At 49.0% G+C, this 15,312-nt stretch overlaps 1 protein-coding gene across 1 annotated transcript in view; it reads right to left on the bottom strand.

Annotated features, from left to right (window-relative positions):
* Positions 1–2,998: 2,998 nt before the first annotated feature.
* LOC147101613 (laminin subunit gamma-3-like) overlaps positions 2,999–15,312 on the bottom strand; it is a 119,148-nt gene continuing 106,834 nt past the window's right edge. Inside the window, 6 exon segments of the mRNA XM_085965316.1 lie at positions 2,999–6,769; positions 7,344–7,443; positions 7,638–7,796; positions 9,442–9,644; positions 10,773–10,875; positions 11,492–11,638. Coding sequence (XP_085821442.1) covers positions 6,510–6,769; positions 7,344–7,443; positions 7,638–7,796; positions 9,442–9,644; positions 10,773–10,875; positions 11,492–11,638 — 972 coding nt within the window. The 3' untranslated portion in view covers positions 2,999–6,509.

The raw sequence follows: 15,312 nt of genomic DNA, 5'->3' as shown, positions 1-15,312 counted from the left end.
AAAGCTCCCCTACAACCTTCAAGAGAAATGGATAGCTAAGGGATCCAAGTACAAGGAGGACTACGGAGTAGCATTTCCTCCCTTCTCTCTCTTCTCCAGGTTCGTCCAACAACAGGCAAAGGTGAGGAATGATCCAAGTTTCACTTTCTCCACCTCCAGCAGTCACGCTCCTTCGAGAACAGAGAAACCCACAAAGTACAGCAACAAAGCCTCTGTGAGCGTGCACAAAACAGATGTTCCAGCCGAACCCCCAGTCAACCAATCCAGTTCTGCTGGGAATAAAGTGGATGACCCAGATCGTCAGTGCCCAATACACAAGAAGCCCCACCCACTCAAAAAGTGTCGAAGCTTTAGAGGCAAGCCTATTGATGAGCGCAAATCATACCTGAAAGAGAATCGCGTCTGCTTCAGGTGTTGTGGGTCGACTCTGCACATGGCAAAAGACTGCAAGGCGACAATCAAGTGCTTCGAGTGCAACAGTGAAAAACACATCGCAGCCCTGCATCCAGGTCCTCCTCCTTCAACCACCGAGAGTGCTGCGGTTGACAAAGAGGATAGCGGGGAGCAAAGCGAAAACGCGTCTTCTTCAGTCACCTCCAAGTGTACAGAGGTTTGTGGAAATGCAAGCAGCCCACGCTCATGCTCCAAAATCTGCTTGGTTAAAGCATATCCTGCAGGGAGAAAGGAGAAGGCAATCAAGATGTACGCAGTGCTTGATGAGCAAAGTAACAAGTCTCTAGCGAAGACAGAATTCTTCAATCTCTTTGAAGTCAAGGCCAGCGCAGCTCCGTACACGCTAAAAACCTGTTCAGGGACAAAAGAGACTATGGGTAGGAGAGTTGGCAACTTCATGATCGAGTCCATGGATGGGAAACTACAGCTTCCCCTCCCCACCTTAATTGAGTGTGACATGATGCCAGATGATAGGACGGAAATTCCCTCCCCAGAGGTTGCACGCCATCAGCCCCACCTACAGCCAGTTGCCAACAAGATTCCAGCTGTGGACCCGGACGCTCCAATCCTCCTGCTCTTGGGAAGAGACATCTTAAGGGTGCACAAGGTGCATGAGCAAATCAACGGGCCCCACAATGCTCCTTATGTGCAGCGGCTTGACCTGGGATGGGTTCTCGTGGGTGGAGTTTGCCTGGGAACAGTCCACAAACCAGTGGATGTCAACGTATATAAAGCAAACGTGTTGCACAACGGTCGTACATTCTTTCTCAGCCCATGCCCAAACAGGATCCAGGTAAAGGAAGACTACGATGGCATGACGCAGCATCATAGGTCAACCTCCTCTGCCTGTGAGGAAGAGGCAGACCTCACTGTGAGCATAGACAGCCTAGGATGCTCAGTGTTTGAAAGGTCCAAGGATGATGACAAACCAACACTACCCATGGATGACAAAGCTTTCCTAACCATCAGTGCCCTGAGGAGGTTTTTCTCAATCCGTGGTCCAGCCAAACTTCTCCGCTCCGACAGAGGGACTAACTTCGTGGGTGCCTGTAAGGAGTTGGACATCCACACGGACGATGCAGCGGTAAGAAGCTACCTCCAAAAGAAAGGATGCACGTGGGTGTTTAACCCCCCCGCATTCATCCCACATGGGTGGTTCATGGGAGAGGCTCATTGGTGTTGCCAGGCGTATTCTGGATGCTATGCTGCTTTGGACGGGACCTACTCATCTCACACACGACGTCTTGAGCACTCTCATGGCTGAAGTCATGGCGATCATGAATGCAAGACCCCTGGTGCCGGTGTCCACCGACCCAGACATGCCTGCAGTCCTCACCCCAGCGATGCTCCTGACTCAAAAGATGAGTGCTATTTCAGCCCCCTCTGGAAACTTCGACATGACTGAGCTGCACGGAAAGCAGTGGAAGCAAGTCCAGTGTCTTGCAGACACTTTTTGGAAGAGATGGAGAGGAGAGTATTTGTCCACCCTACAGAGCCGTAGGAAATGGACAGAAGACAAGCCAAATGTCAAAGTGGGAGATGTCTTGCTGAAAGACAGCCAAGCACACAGAAATGAATGGCCAGTGGGACTGGTTGCCAAAACTCTGCCGAGCAGGGACAAGAGGGTCCGCAAGGTAGAGGTGAAGATTGTCAAGGAGGGGACTGTCAAAGTGTTTCTGAGGCCAGTCTCAGAGATCGTAGTCCTCCTTTCTCAAGAAACCTAGAGAAAGGATTCTGAGTATGTTTGCAGCCAAAGGACGTTTTCTTTAGGTTTATTTTGTATCTGTAGTGGTACAATGGACCAAGCGGGGAGTGTGCTGCCTTTCTTTAGGAATTTATGTTAGTTTTCCAGTTAATTCAGGGGTTTGAGTAATTTGGGTCGATTTCCATTGTGTGCCACCACCTAGTGGATATTTGATACCTTGCAAGCGCAGTAAAGCACAGTAAAGTGCAGTAAACTACTGTATATCACAGACCTGCAGCCACACATGGTCTGGGAAGTTATATTCTTGTCACGCTCCAGCCTTGGACACTATTTGTCTGTAAGTACTTGAGAATGTTATAGATGATTAGTGTACACTATATTTTGCAGAAAATGTTTAGTTTGTAACTTTTCTCTGTATGCAACTTACACAGCTAGCCGTGAAGTGCTCGCTCTCTGTCTAGCTGGTTAACTTGTAGCTGTATTTTGATGCACTATGTACAGGGCTAATTTAAAGAGAATGCCTTTCAGTTTGCTAAATGTATATTCACAGTAAGCTGTGTTTCCACGTGTTTTGGTAATTTACATGCCAAATGTACTGTGTTGCTCAGGCGTACCTAAATTTGTGTATGCAGATCAGTTATGTGCTTGTGTACTAATGTGTGCTTCCATTTCTGTATTGTATTTCAGTTTCACAATAAGAATCTTTCAGTAAAGTTTACAAGAAAAGTCAAGCCTTGTGATTTTTATGGGAAGATATCAAGTTGTTAGCGACCTGTCTAGCTCTGCATAGGAACGCGCTGCAAGGGCAGAATACACGCGATGAATGGCGCTGTAACAGAATCATCAAAATAATCATTTAATAACAGTGATTAAATATCTTACAAGTAGGTCGGTGCTCTCAATCAATTAATATAAATTTAACTTTAGATACGCCGCATTAAACGGAGAGGCGGCGGAAGAGATTTTTCGTGCGAGACTGAATGGAAGGTGATGGCAGTCCCAGACCTTGTGTGCTGGGATCCCCAGTCACACCTGGTCAATTCTGCTCTCTTCCGACGACTTCCTAAATTCTGAATCAGACTTTGGTGAAGTTTCAGCGTGAGCGCGTATCTAAAGATTAGAGTAGAAATCCTGTTCGGCAGACTTCATCATTTAACGTAGAATCATTACAGCACAGGAGGAGGCCATTCGGCCCATCGTGCCTGTGCCGGGTCTTTGAACAAGCTCTCCGATTCATCCCACTCCCCTCACTCTTTCCCCACAGCCCTGCAAATTTTTCCTTTTCAAGTATTTATCCAATTCCCCTTTGAACGTCACTATTGAATCTGCACCCACCGCCCTTTCAGGCTGCGCATCCCAGATCACAACAACTCGCTGCGTTAAATACAATTCTCCTCAGCTCCCCCTCTGGTTCTTTTGGCAATTATCTTAAACCGGTGTCCTCCAGTTCCCAACCCTCCTGCCTCTGGAAACAGTTTCTCCTTAGTTACTCTATCAAACCCCTTGGAAGGGGCATGTAGTGCTTGTACTATGTTGTTGTGCGTGTTATTTTCACACAGGCGCCCAAACCTGCTCATTTTACGTCTTTAAAAAAAAAAAATTGTCCTTGGGATTTGAGAGATGCTGGCAAGGCAATCTCCATTTGCCCAGAGAAGGTTGTGGGCTTTCTTTCTTTTTTGAACTTTGCAGCGTTCGTTTGCAACTGGGTGCCTTGCTGGATGGCTTCAGAGGGCATGAAGAGGGCATATGGTTTCGATAGTGTGGGACTCTCGGCCAGACCGGGTAAGGACGGCCGCTTGTGTTGAATCACGAGTGAAGCAGTTGGGTTTTTATGTCGTCTTTCGGATGAGGCGCTAAACTGAGGCCCCGTCTGCCGCCCTCTCAGCTGGACATAAAAGATCCCCAGGCCACTATTGGAAGAAGAGCAGGGGGAGTTCTGGCCATATATTTATCCCTCAACCAACATCACCAAAAACAGAATATCTGCTCATTATCAGATTGTTGTTTTGTGGGAGCTTGCTGTGCGCAAATTGGCTGCCATGTTTCCCCACATTACAACAGTGACTACACTTCAAAAAGTACTTCATTGGCTGTAAAGCGCTTTGGGACGTCCTGAAGTGGTGAAAGGCGCTATAGAAATGCAAGTACCTTTGTTGTTTTTTAAAATGTTTGGAAAATCGTGGGCTGTGTGTGTCTGAAGTTCCGATATGTGATCGGAGATGGGGGTGGGGAGGTGAGCTGATGGGGTGGGAGTGGGGAGGTGCGGGGGTGGGAGTGATAAGCTGATGGGGTGGGAGTGTGGAGGTGCAGGGGTGGGGGAGGGGAGGTGCAGGTGTGGGAAAGAGGAGGTGTGGGGGTGGGGGTGTGATGGGGTGGGGGTGGGGGTGGGGAAGAGGAGGTGCGGGGGTGGGGAGGTGCCGGGGTGGGGTGTGGGGTAAGGTTGTGCACTGCGAGTGTAAAATTAGAAATGACCTTTTTTGCTGCGATCTTGCCTTATAATCGATGTGAAACGTGAAGTTAAAGGCAGCTTCAGTGTGCACAATGAATGGGTTTATTGATGTAAGTTATTGCAGTCATTGCCTATTTTAATCTGTTGTAAATGTAATCGACGTCGCTCTGAATAATCTGAAGATGATACATTAACTTGTGGATTCGATGTGGCGTGGTGATTTATTAATACAGTGACTAAAGTCGGAGGCATCTTGGAAACTACGCGCTCATCCTCAGGCTGGAATCTTGATATAGATCTGTCTGTGGAAGCCCCTCCCTAAACCTCTCCGCCTCCCACCTCGCCTTTAAGACGCTCCTTGAAACCTCCCGCTTTGACCACCTGTCCTAATGTCTCCTTCATGTGGCTCGGTGTCAGATTTTCTCTGATTTACGCTCCTGTGAAGCCCCTAGGGACATTTTACTACGTTAAAGAGGCCATATAAATGCAAGTTATTGTTGTTTTGGGTTAGTGGGTCTCCCGTGGCATTGCTCATGGCGAGTAGGAGGATAAAGTATTTAATTGGCTGTAAAGCATTTTGGGATGTCCTGAGGTCATGAAAGGCACTATATAAATACAAGTTAGTTAGTTTGTTCGCTACACTGCTTCATAACGACACAACTATTGTACCAGGCAATGTATTATTCTGCTGCTAAGGCGAAAGTCCAATTGCTCAAAAGCAACATATCTTGACTGCCAATTGGAGGTTAATTTATATTGCATTTTGTACATTGGCAGCTGCCCATAAAGCCTGGCTCCAGGTCAGAAAAAAAAAAGTTTCAAAAAATAAAGACTGGTTTTCCTTATGAAGGAAGGAATGCTGAGTGTGGGGTGGGAGGGAGCCGTACAGTCCAGCAAGGTCCCGCAGCTTGACCCCTGCTCTTTGCTCAGTTTGCTGTTCTCAAATGGGGCAAAAAACAGGGTGTTAAACCTGGCCTTCGCCTCCCTGGGCTAGAGAAGGGAAAAAGAGCTCGAGTTAAAACGTCCAACTCCAGAATGACGCGCCTGAATTCTACAGTTACTAATTATAATTTTTTGTTTTTACTTTTTTTGTTAATTTGCCCCCCATCAAGATTGGTGACTGGTTTGATGGTTAGTGAAGATCGTATCTGAGGCAATCCGGCGCAAGTATGATACTTTCAAGAGCTGCAGACCTATTCAGATACCAAGATTGTTTGATTTAGATATGTGGACTTCAAATTGTATCACGGTTATTAATGGGTAAATGTATCACGGTATTGGCAGCAATGTTCCCTCTCTTTTTTTCCCCGTGCCCGGTCCCTTTAAATCTGCCGCGCGACCACGCGTGCGCGCCATCTTCCAGCGGCAACAGCTTGCAAGCGGCCTGCGCGGGACCTGCCGATTGATGCGCGGCCGCATGCCTTAGGGGGGAACCATTGGTCGTCAGCGGATTATTTAGGAGCAGAAAGGGTTAGGGGCTCAATCCGATAGCAAGGGCGACGGTCTCTGAACGCCCCCCCCACCCCGCACCCCCCTGGACCAGTGAGAGAACACAAGATTCTCCAATTGCGTGTGTGTGTGTGTGAGAACATTGGGGTGAGGGCGGTGTTCGGCCCGACAGTGCCTCATCATCCAACAAAACGGTACGAAGGGCTCGCGTCCGAACGACGGGCAGTCGGCTGAGGGACTGAGGGCCACGTCTACCCATTGGACCAAAGCCAGCACGAGTCACAGGAGGAGAGGGAAGGAACATTGGAAGGGGGCTAAACGCCCGAACAAATGACTCATTTGAAATGGTTCATTAAATGGCGGCAATTTGGTGGCAATGGCAAATGTCTTGAGATTATAAAACACAAAAACCGGCCACAGTAAATCGCCTCTCCCTTTCTCTTCCCCAACTTCTCACTGCCTGTTCTGTCCCACTCTGCTGTAACAGCCCTGGGGCAAGTTCTGAACAATGTCCTCCAGGTTGCGCTTGTCGGCCTGGATCTCCTCGATGTCCTTTTCGAACGCTTTCATCTTCAGGATCTGCATCTCGGAGGCAGCCTCCAGCTCCCGCACTTTCTGCGTCAGTTTCCGCTCGATCGCCCACCTCAGCGCCCCCACCTTGCTCTCTGTTTTATTCAGCGTTTCTTCCGTCGCTCGGTCAATCTGCAGGCTCTCTGTTAGCAAAACACACACAAAAAAAAAAGAAATTAGGCCGCAGACAGCGACACCACTGGACCCTGTGACCGACATAGAGTCAGAGAGTTATACAGCACAGAGAGAGGGCCCTTCGGCCCATCGTGTCTGCGCCGTTCCCGCTGAGCCGCGCAGCGGTTTGGAGTTCCCACGCAAGCCACTCACCGGCTTTTATACAGGAGAAACCACATGTTATGAATCTTATGATCCATGAAGAAAGACTCATGAAATAACACTGGACGGCCAGCTGGTGGCGCCGTCCAAGGAGCATAAATACTCGGGCGTGGGCCCAGCTTGCCCAGGACATTTGGTAAACAGGAACTAGTGAAAGAAAACTAGAACTCCATGTTTTGAAACAAGTTGATTAAAGCCTTGTTTTATACTCAAACCAAGTGCGTAGTGAGTATTATTACGTCACCGTGCATGGGCGAAAATCTGAACGGGCCGCGCAGCTACTTAAAGGGACTGCGCACCCCCCGCAAATAAAAGAGGGAAGATTGCCCGAGACTCAGGGCTCTCTCCCCGATAGGCTCCGACTGCTGTCCCTGAACGTACCTATTTGTTTCAGCAACTCTGTCAACTGCTTCACATCATGATCGAGCGAGTGTTTCGCTTTCTGCATGCTCTTTCCCATCGTTTCCGTTTCGCTAAGAACCTGTCAGAAGCACAGAGAGGGAGACCGTATATGTGTCAGCTTGGCTCGGTCGGTTGCGCGCCCTGCCCCCTCTGAGTCCAGGGCAAACCTGGAGGGTTGGCAACCCCCTAGGTGGCAGATATAAAAACCCTGCCTCAACGTTAAGGGCCTTCGACACACCGACTGCCCCGTCGCGAGTCAATTTTACCCGTTACCTTGGCCGCCGTTTCCATCTCCTCGCCGACCCTCGCCTTCAAGGCCGCGGCCTGGTCCTCCCGGGCGGCGAGTTGTTCCTGCACGGCCTCCAGCTGCGAGCGGAGTGAGCCAGACTGCGCGGCCTGATCCCGGGCCCGTCTCCTGATCTTCTGGGCCTCCTGGAAGGCAGAAGGGAGCCTGAGGTTGCCTCTATGGGGGAAGAAATGTGGCCGCGGGTTTCTCGAAGGTTCGACAGGACTGATTATGGGATGGGTTTGCCAGGGCCGAGCGGGCCCGGGGGTGGAGCCCGTCGGAGCGATCTTGGGCGCCTGTGACATGCTCGTCACGGGGGGGAACCCCCTTTCTCTGGAGCACGACGCTTGGAAAATTGGGCATCAGGGGGGCCTGGATTTCCTGGTCCTCCCTCTCCCAGCACCACTGAATTCCCAGCAGATCCGGGGTGGAAGGAACGTGCTCCACAGCGTCTCACGGTTACCTGCTCCCCGGGCCCAACGCCACACTGGCCTATCCACAATCCAGGGTAAATAACGTGAGGGCGATAGGCCCCCCTACTTCCAGCATTGCCCAACGGGCTCGAGGGGCTGAATGGCCGACTCCTGTTGCTATGTTCGCTGCCAAGACACAAACTGCCCAAGCAGGCGTTTCCCGCCATTTGCATGTCGCCAACCCCCGGACTGTTGGACCTGGGCATCCGCCAGTTGGCATGGGAACAGCGAAAGGGAGAGGGGTGGAGGCAGGGGACAGGGCGGGGCAAAGCCACGGATTGCACAGGTCGGAAAGGCAAGGTGAAAGTTGACCCCCAGACTTTCGGCCCTTACAAAAGGTCAGGGGTGAAAAGGTCTTGCCCTGTGGCGGGAGGAAATTCTGGCCTGGCAGAGTTGTGCCCCAATTAATAATCATAGAATAATACAGCACAGAGGGAGGCCGTTCGGCCCATCACGCCTGTGCCGGCTCTTTGAACGAGCTCCCCAATTAATCCTGCTCCCCCCTGCTCTTTCCCCAGAGCCCTGCAAATGTTTTCCCTTCAAGTATTTAGCCAATTCCCTTTTGAAAGTTACGACTGAATCCGCTTCCACCGCCCTTTCAGGCAACGCGTTCCAGATCACAACAACTCGCTGCGTAAAAAAAATTCTCCTCATCTCCCCTCTGGTTCTTTTGACGATTACCTTAAATCTGTGTCCTCTGGTTACCGACCCTCCTGCCACTGGAAACAGTTTCTCCTTATTTACTCTCTCAAAAACCCTTCATGATTTTCAACACCTCTATTAAATCTCCCCTTAACCTTCTCTGCACTAAGGAGAACAATCCCAGTTTCTCCAGTCTCTCCGCATAACTGAAATCCCTCATTCCCGGTACCATTCTGGTAAATCTCTGCACCCTCTCCAAGGCCTTGACATCCTTCCTAAACCTTGGGGCCCAGAATTGGACACAAGACTCCAGCTGAGGCCTAACCAGTGTTTTATAAAGGTTTAGCATAACTTCCTTGCTGTTGTACTCGATGCCATTAATGTCGTCAAGTCTGCTCTCTCAGCACCAACCCCAGACCCAGCCCAGAACTCAACACCAACCCCAGCCTTGACATCCTTCCTAAACCTTGGGGCCCAGAACTGGCCCCAATACTCCAGCTGGGGCCTAAGCAGTGACTGAGTGATGTTCTTGTACAAACACCGAACCCACGTATGGCAGATCCCCTTCTCTCTCTCGATATTACAGCACTCGGTGTCGACCCGATTATGGGAAGGAGAAAGGGGATCTGGTTCGAATGGTTTAAGCGCGCGGGAGGTAACATCGTTCCCCTTTGACCTTTGTGATGCCTCTGGCGAGGTGCGAGGCTCGGGCCGCTGAACCGTTGCTGACGGCGGAGCTCGACTTGGCCACGCCCAACATCCGGCCGGCCAGTGCAGTCTTCCTCTCGGCCTCCGCCATCACCCTCTCTCTGATGGGCCCCATCTTCCTGAAAACCCCTTTGCTTTTCATCCTCTTCATTGAAAACAATCTCTTGTTGTCTGAAACAAAGATAACAATTAAAAAAACCACGAAAAGGGTTAAATTATGAGGACAGGTTGCACAGACGAGGCTTGTATTCCTTTGAGTTTAGAAAATTAAAGGGTGATCTAATCGAGGTGTTTAAGGTGATTAAAGGAGTTGATGGGGTAGATAGGGAGAAACTATTTCCTCTGGTGGGGGTGTCCAGAACAAGGAGGGGCATAAACCTTAAAATTAGAGCCAGGCCGTTCAAGGGTGATAGCAAAATACTGCGGATGCTGGAAATCCGAAATAACAACAGAAAACGTTGGAAAAACTCAGCAGGCCAGGCAACATCCGTGGAGAGAGAAATAGAGTCAACGTTTCAGGTCGAAACCCTTCGTCAGAACGGAGAGAACTTTTCTCAGTTCTGACGAAGGGTTTTGACCTGAAACATTGACTCTGTTTCTCTCTCCACGGATATAGCCTGGCCTGCTGAGTTTTTCCAGCGTTTTCTGTTGTTATTTCGTTCAGGGGTGAAGTCAGGAAGCACTTCTTCACACAAAGGGTGGTGGAAATCTGGAACTCTCTCCCTCAACAAGCTGTTGAGGCTGGGGGTCAGTTGAAAATTTCAAAACTGAGACCAATAGATTTTTGTTGGGTAAGAGGATTAAGGGTTATGGAACCAAGGCGGGTGAATGGAGTTAAAATACAGATCAGCCATGATCTAATGGAATGGTGGAACAGGCTCGAGGGGCTGAAAAATGCCGTCGGCAAGCGGTCTGTGTAAGCATTTCATCCCCGCTTTCGAGCCAAGCGTGTGAGCCGGATGCCCTAATGTTTCACCCCACCCCGCCTTTGTGACTTGTCTGAATAAATGCGGCAATCAGGCTCTCTAAAGTTGTCAACCTAATCCCGGCCTGTGCTCAGCTATATCAGCTCTACTGGTGTGGTACTGAGGCCCACAAGGAGCAGCCTGGGCTCAGGTTCAACCGCGGCCTATTCGTCGAGGCCTCACCACATGACCTCCGGTCTCCAACCGCCCCGCCCCCACCATTGGTCGCCCAGCACGCCTGTCCTCCCCACACCAATTGGAATGTGAATAGACTCTCCTTGATCCGATTGGATGGTTCTGGACTGGGGTGGGGAGCGACGACATAAGACTGTACCTTCCAAAGTTTTCAGCAAGGAGATCCCTTCTTCCTTTATCCCTTTGGCCTGCTGGATCGAGGCCCTGGCGGTGGCCTGGGCAGCTTTGACACGACTCAAGAGCTAAAAGGGGAGATAGATTTGTGTTTACACAACCGGACTAATTGAAGAAAAGGACCTCTTCACAGAAAGGGGAGGAGCACGCCGCTCCACTGGATAGACAGGCAGAGTCAACTGGGCCAGCTGTTGGCATGGAGCCATCTCTGGATCCAGGGTAAGGAAGGAAAAGAGAAAGAAGGAATGAAAGAAAGAAGGAATGAAAGAAAGGAGGAATGAAAGAAAGGAGGAATGAAAGAAAGAAAGAAATAAAGGAGGAAAGAAGGAATGAAAGAAAGAAGGAATGAAAGAAAGGAGGAATGAAAGAAAGGAGGAATGAAAGAAAGGAGGAATGAAAGAAAGGAGGAATGAAAGAAAGAAAGAAATAAAGGAGGAAAGAAGGAATGAAAGAAAGAAAGAAAGAAAGGAAGGAAGGAAAGGAGAAAGAAAGACTTGCATTTCTCCAGCACCTTTCACAATCTCAGGACGTCCCAAAGCGCTTTACAGCCAATGAAGTACTTTTGCAGTGCAGTCACTGTTGTAATGTGGGATAGCGGTGATACTCATTGCCCATCACTGAGTATCAATGCCATGGTACATTGCAAGGAAGGGAATGCAGCCTGTGCTCCAAAGGCCACCTCACCTGCTCATAGGATCGCTTGGTTTCCATGCCCATGTTCAAGGCCTTCACTCGAGGCTCCATCGCCACAAGGAGCTCCTCGATCCGCTGGTCTTTGGACCGAAGCGCGTTCTCCAAATCCTCAATCTCTGCGGTTAAATTGTCCCAGCTCTTCAGGAGAAAAGAAGTCAATCAGAGGAAGATTATTGTCCGAAACCGAGCCCAACTACACTAGAACAGGGTCTGGGACCGGTAAATGCACCAAGTTCCAAGGTCACCACAGGAACAACAACTTGCATTTATATAGCGCCTTTAACATAATAAAATGTCCAGAGGCGCTTCACAGGAACGATTATCAGACAAAATTTGATACCGAGCCATAGAAGGAGATATTAGGACAGGTGACCAAAAGCTTGGTCAAAGAGGTAGGTTTTAAGGAGCGTCTTAAAGGAGGAGAGAGAGGCGGAGAGGTTTAGGGAGGGAATTCCAGAGCTTGGGGCCCAGACATCTGAAGGCACGGCCACCAATGGTGGGGCGATGAAAATCGGGGATGCAAAAGAGCCCAGAATTGGAGGATCGCAGAGATTTGTGGGGTTGGAGGAAGTTACAGAGATAGCGGAGGGGGTGAACGGGACTCGTCGCGAGTTAGGACACGGGCAGCAGAGCTTTGGATGAGCTGAAGTCTACGCAGGGCGGTAGATGGGAGGCAAGATGGCTGAATGTTTCACAAACTCCTGGAATCGAGGGATGACCTAAGGCCCAATGATTGGGGATTTAATTCACAGAGGCCCAATTCAGATGCTTTTGAAGTGCAGTCACTGTTGTAATGTAGGAAACATGGTGGGCAAGTTGCGCTCAGAAAGCTCCCACAAACAGCAACGTGATAATGACCAGATAATCTGTTTTAGTGATGTTGGACGAGGGATTAATGTTAGCCAGGAAACCGGGGATAACTCCCCTGCTCATCTTCAGAATAGTGCCATGGGATCTTTTATGTCCACCTGAGAGAGCAGACGGGGTCTCGGTTTAACGTCTCATCTGAAAGACGGCACCTCCAACAGTGCAGCGCTCCCTCAGCACTGCACTGGGAGTGTCAGCCTGGATTTTTATGCTCAAGTCCCTGGAGTGGGACTTGAACACACAACCTTCTGACTCAGAGGTGAGGATGCTACCCACTGAGCCCCGGCCAAATGTCACACTTTGCATAAAGCAGCAACATATCACATGAGAGGGAGGTAGAGGAGCAAATCTGCAGGGAAATCGCAGAGATATGCAAGAGCAAAAGAGTGGTGATATTGGGGGACTTTAATTACCCAAATATCGATTGGGACAATGTTAGGGTAAAGGGAAAGGAGGGGGAGGAATTTCTGAAATGTGTTCAGGAGAATTTCCTTGACCAGTATGTTCTTGGCCCAACTAGGAAGCAGGCAGTGCTGGATCTGGTGCTGGGGAATGAGGTGGGCCAGGTCGACCAAGTGTCTGTGGGAGAACACTTGGGTACGAGTGATCATCGTATCATAAGATTTAGATTAGCAATGGGGAGGAGCAAGGAACAATCTTGAGTGGAACTTCTAAACTGGAATAGGGCTAACTTCAATGGGATGCGAAAGGATCTAGCCAGAGTAAAATGGAACCAAAGACTGACGGGAAAAACTGTAACGGAACAATAGGTAATCTTTAAGGAGGAGATGTTCCAAGTACAGGCTAGGTACATTCCAACAAGAGGGAAGGGTAAGGGAACCAAAGCAAGGGCTCCTTGGATGACGAGGGAGATAGAGAAGATGATGAAACAGAAAAAGAGGGCGTATGATGAATGTCAGGTGAATTCTTCAAGTAAGAACCAGACCAAATACAATAAGTTGAGAGGGGAAGTGAAGATGAAAATAAGATTGGCAAAGAGAGAATATGAGAGTAGAATGGCGGTTAACATAAAAGGGAACCCAAAAATCTTCTACCGGCATGTAAGCAGTAAGTGGGTAATAAGAGGCGGGGTGGGGCCTATTAGGGACAAAGAAGGTGATACATGCTTAGAGGTGCAGGGCAAGGCTAGAATACTCAATGAGTACTTTGTATCGGTGTTTATTAAGGAGGTGGATGCTGACAAAATATCGATAGAAGTGGAATAGGCAGAAGCAATGGAAGGGGTGAAAATTGATAGATAGGATGTACTAGAAAGGCTGGGTATGCTTAGAGTGGACAAGTCGCCTGGTCCAGATGGCTTGCATTCCAGGTTGCTAAGGGAATTGGGGGAAGAGATAGCGGAAGGGCTTGCCATAATTTTCCAATCTTCCCTAGATGCGGGGGAGGTGCCTGAGGATTGGAAAGTGGCAAATGTGACACCATTGTTCAAGAAAGGGTGTAAGGACAATCCTAGTAACTACAGGCCGGTCAGTTTAACATCAGTGGTGGGTAAAGTTTTAGAAACAATAATCAAGGAAAAAATTAACGGGCACTTGGAGAGGTTTAAGCTAATTAAGGAGAGCCAATAGGGGTTTGTACAAGGCAGATCACATTTGACTAATCTAATTGAATTTTTTGATGAAGTAACAGGGAGGATTGATGAAGGGAATGCAATGGATGTTGTCTACATGGATTTTTGGAAGGCGTTTGACAAAGTACCACATAGAAGGCTGGTTAACAAAATTGAGGCTCATGGAATAGGTGGGTCAGTGGCAGCTTGGATAAGGAATTGGCTTAAGGACAGAAAACAGCTAGTTGTGGTAAATGGCTGTTTCTCAGACTGGAGGATGGTAGACAGTGGTGTTCCCCAAGGGTCAGAGCTGGGGCCACTGCTTTTTTTGATATATATAAGTGACCTGGATATTGGAATACAGAGTAGAATTTCGAAATTTGCCGATGACACCAAACTTGGGGGTGTGGCAAACAGTGAAGATGATACCAATCAATTGTAACAGGAAATAGAAAGGCTAGCAGAATGGGCAGACAAGTGGCAGATGGAATTTAATACAGAGAAGTGTGAGGTGATGCATTTTGGCAGAAGGAACAGGGAGAGGCAATATACACTTAATGGCACAGTTTTAAAGAGTGTGCAGGGACAGAGGGACCTGGGAGTTAATGTGCATAGGTCGCTGAAGGTGGCAGGACATATTGAGAGAGTGGTTAGCAAAGCATATGGGAACTTGGGCTTCATAAATAGAGGTATTGAGTACAAAAGTAGAGAAGTTATGCTGAACCTTTATAAAGCACTGGTTAGGCCACAACTGGAAATTGCGTCCAGTTCTGGTCACCACACTTTAGGAAGGATGTGAAGGCCCTTGAGAGGGTGCAGAGGAGATTTACCAGAATGGTTCTGGGGATGGTGGATCTTAGCTACAAGGGCAGGTTGGAGAAGCTGGATTTGTTTTCATTAGAGCAAAGGAGGTTGAGGGGTGATTTGATAGAGGTGTACAAGATTATGATGGGTTTGGATAGGCTAGACGGGGAAAGGCTGTTCCCACTAGTTGATGGTACAAAGACTAGGGGACACAGATTTAAGGTTTTGGGCAAGAGATACAGGGGGGATGTGAGGGAAAACTTTTTTACGCAGCGAGTGGTGAAGACCTGGAACTCGCTGCCGACGGAAGTGGTGGAAGCGGAGATTCAATGTTTTCAAGGGGAGACTGGATAGGCACTTGAGGGAAATAAACTTGCAGGGCTACGGGGATAGAGCGGAGGAATGGGACTGACTGGATTGCTCCACAGAGAGCCGGCACGGACTCGATGGGCCGAATGGCCTCCTTCTGTGCCGTTATGACTCTATGGAAGAATCTTCTGGGGAGGGGGGAGTGGGGGGAAGTCTAAAGGGAAAGAAAGCCCGTTATTTCCTGCTAGGTTTTTCTAAGCCT

The sequence above is a fragment of the Somniosus microcephalus genome, chromosome 23, assembly GCF_052327205.1.
Source record: "Somniosus microcephalus isolate GS21.2 chromosome 23, FLI_Smic_1.0, whole genome shotgun sequence".
NCBI classification, from domain to species: Eukaryota; Metazoa; Chordata; class Chondrichthyes; order Squaliformes; family Somniosidae; genus Somniosus; species Somniosus microcephalus.
Note: the sequence above shows the minus strand (reverse complement) of the source record. Positions and strands in the feature narration are given on the sequence as shown.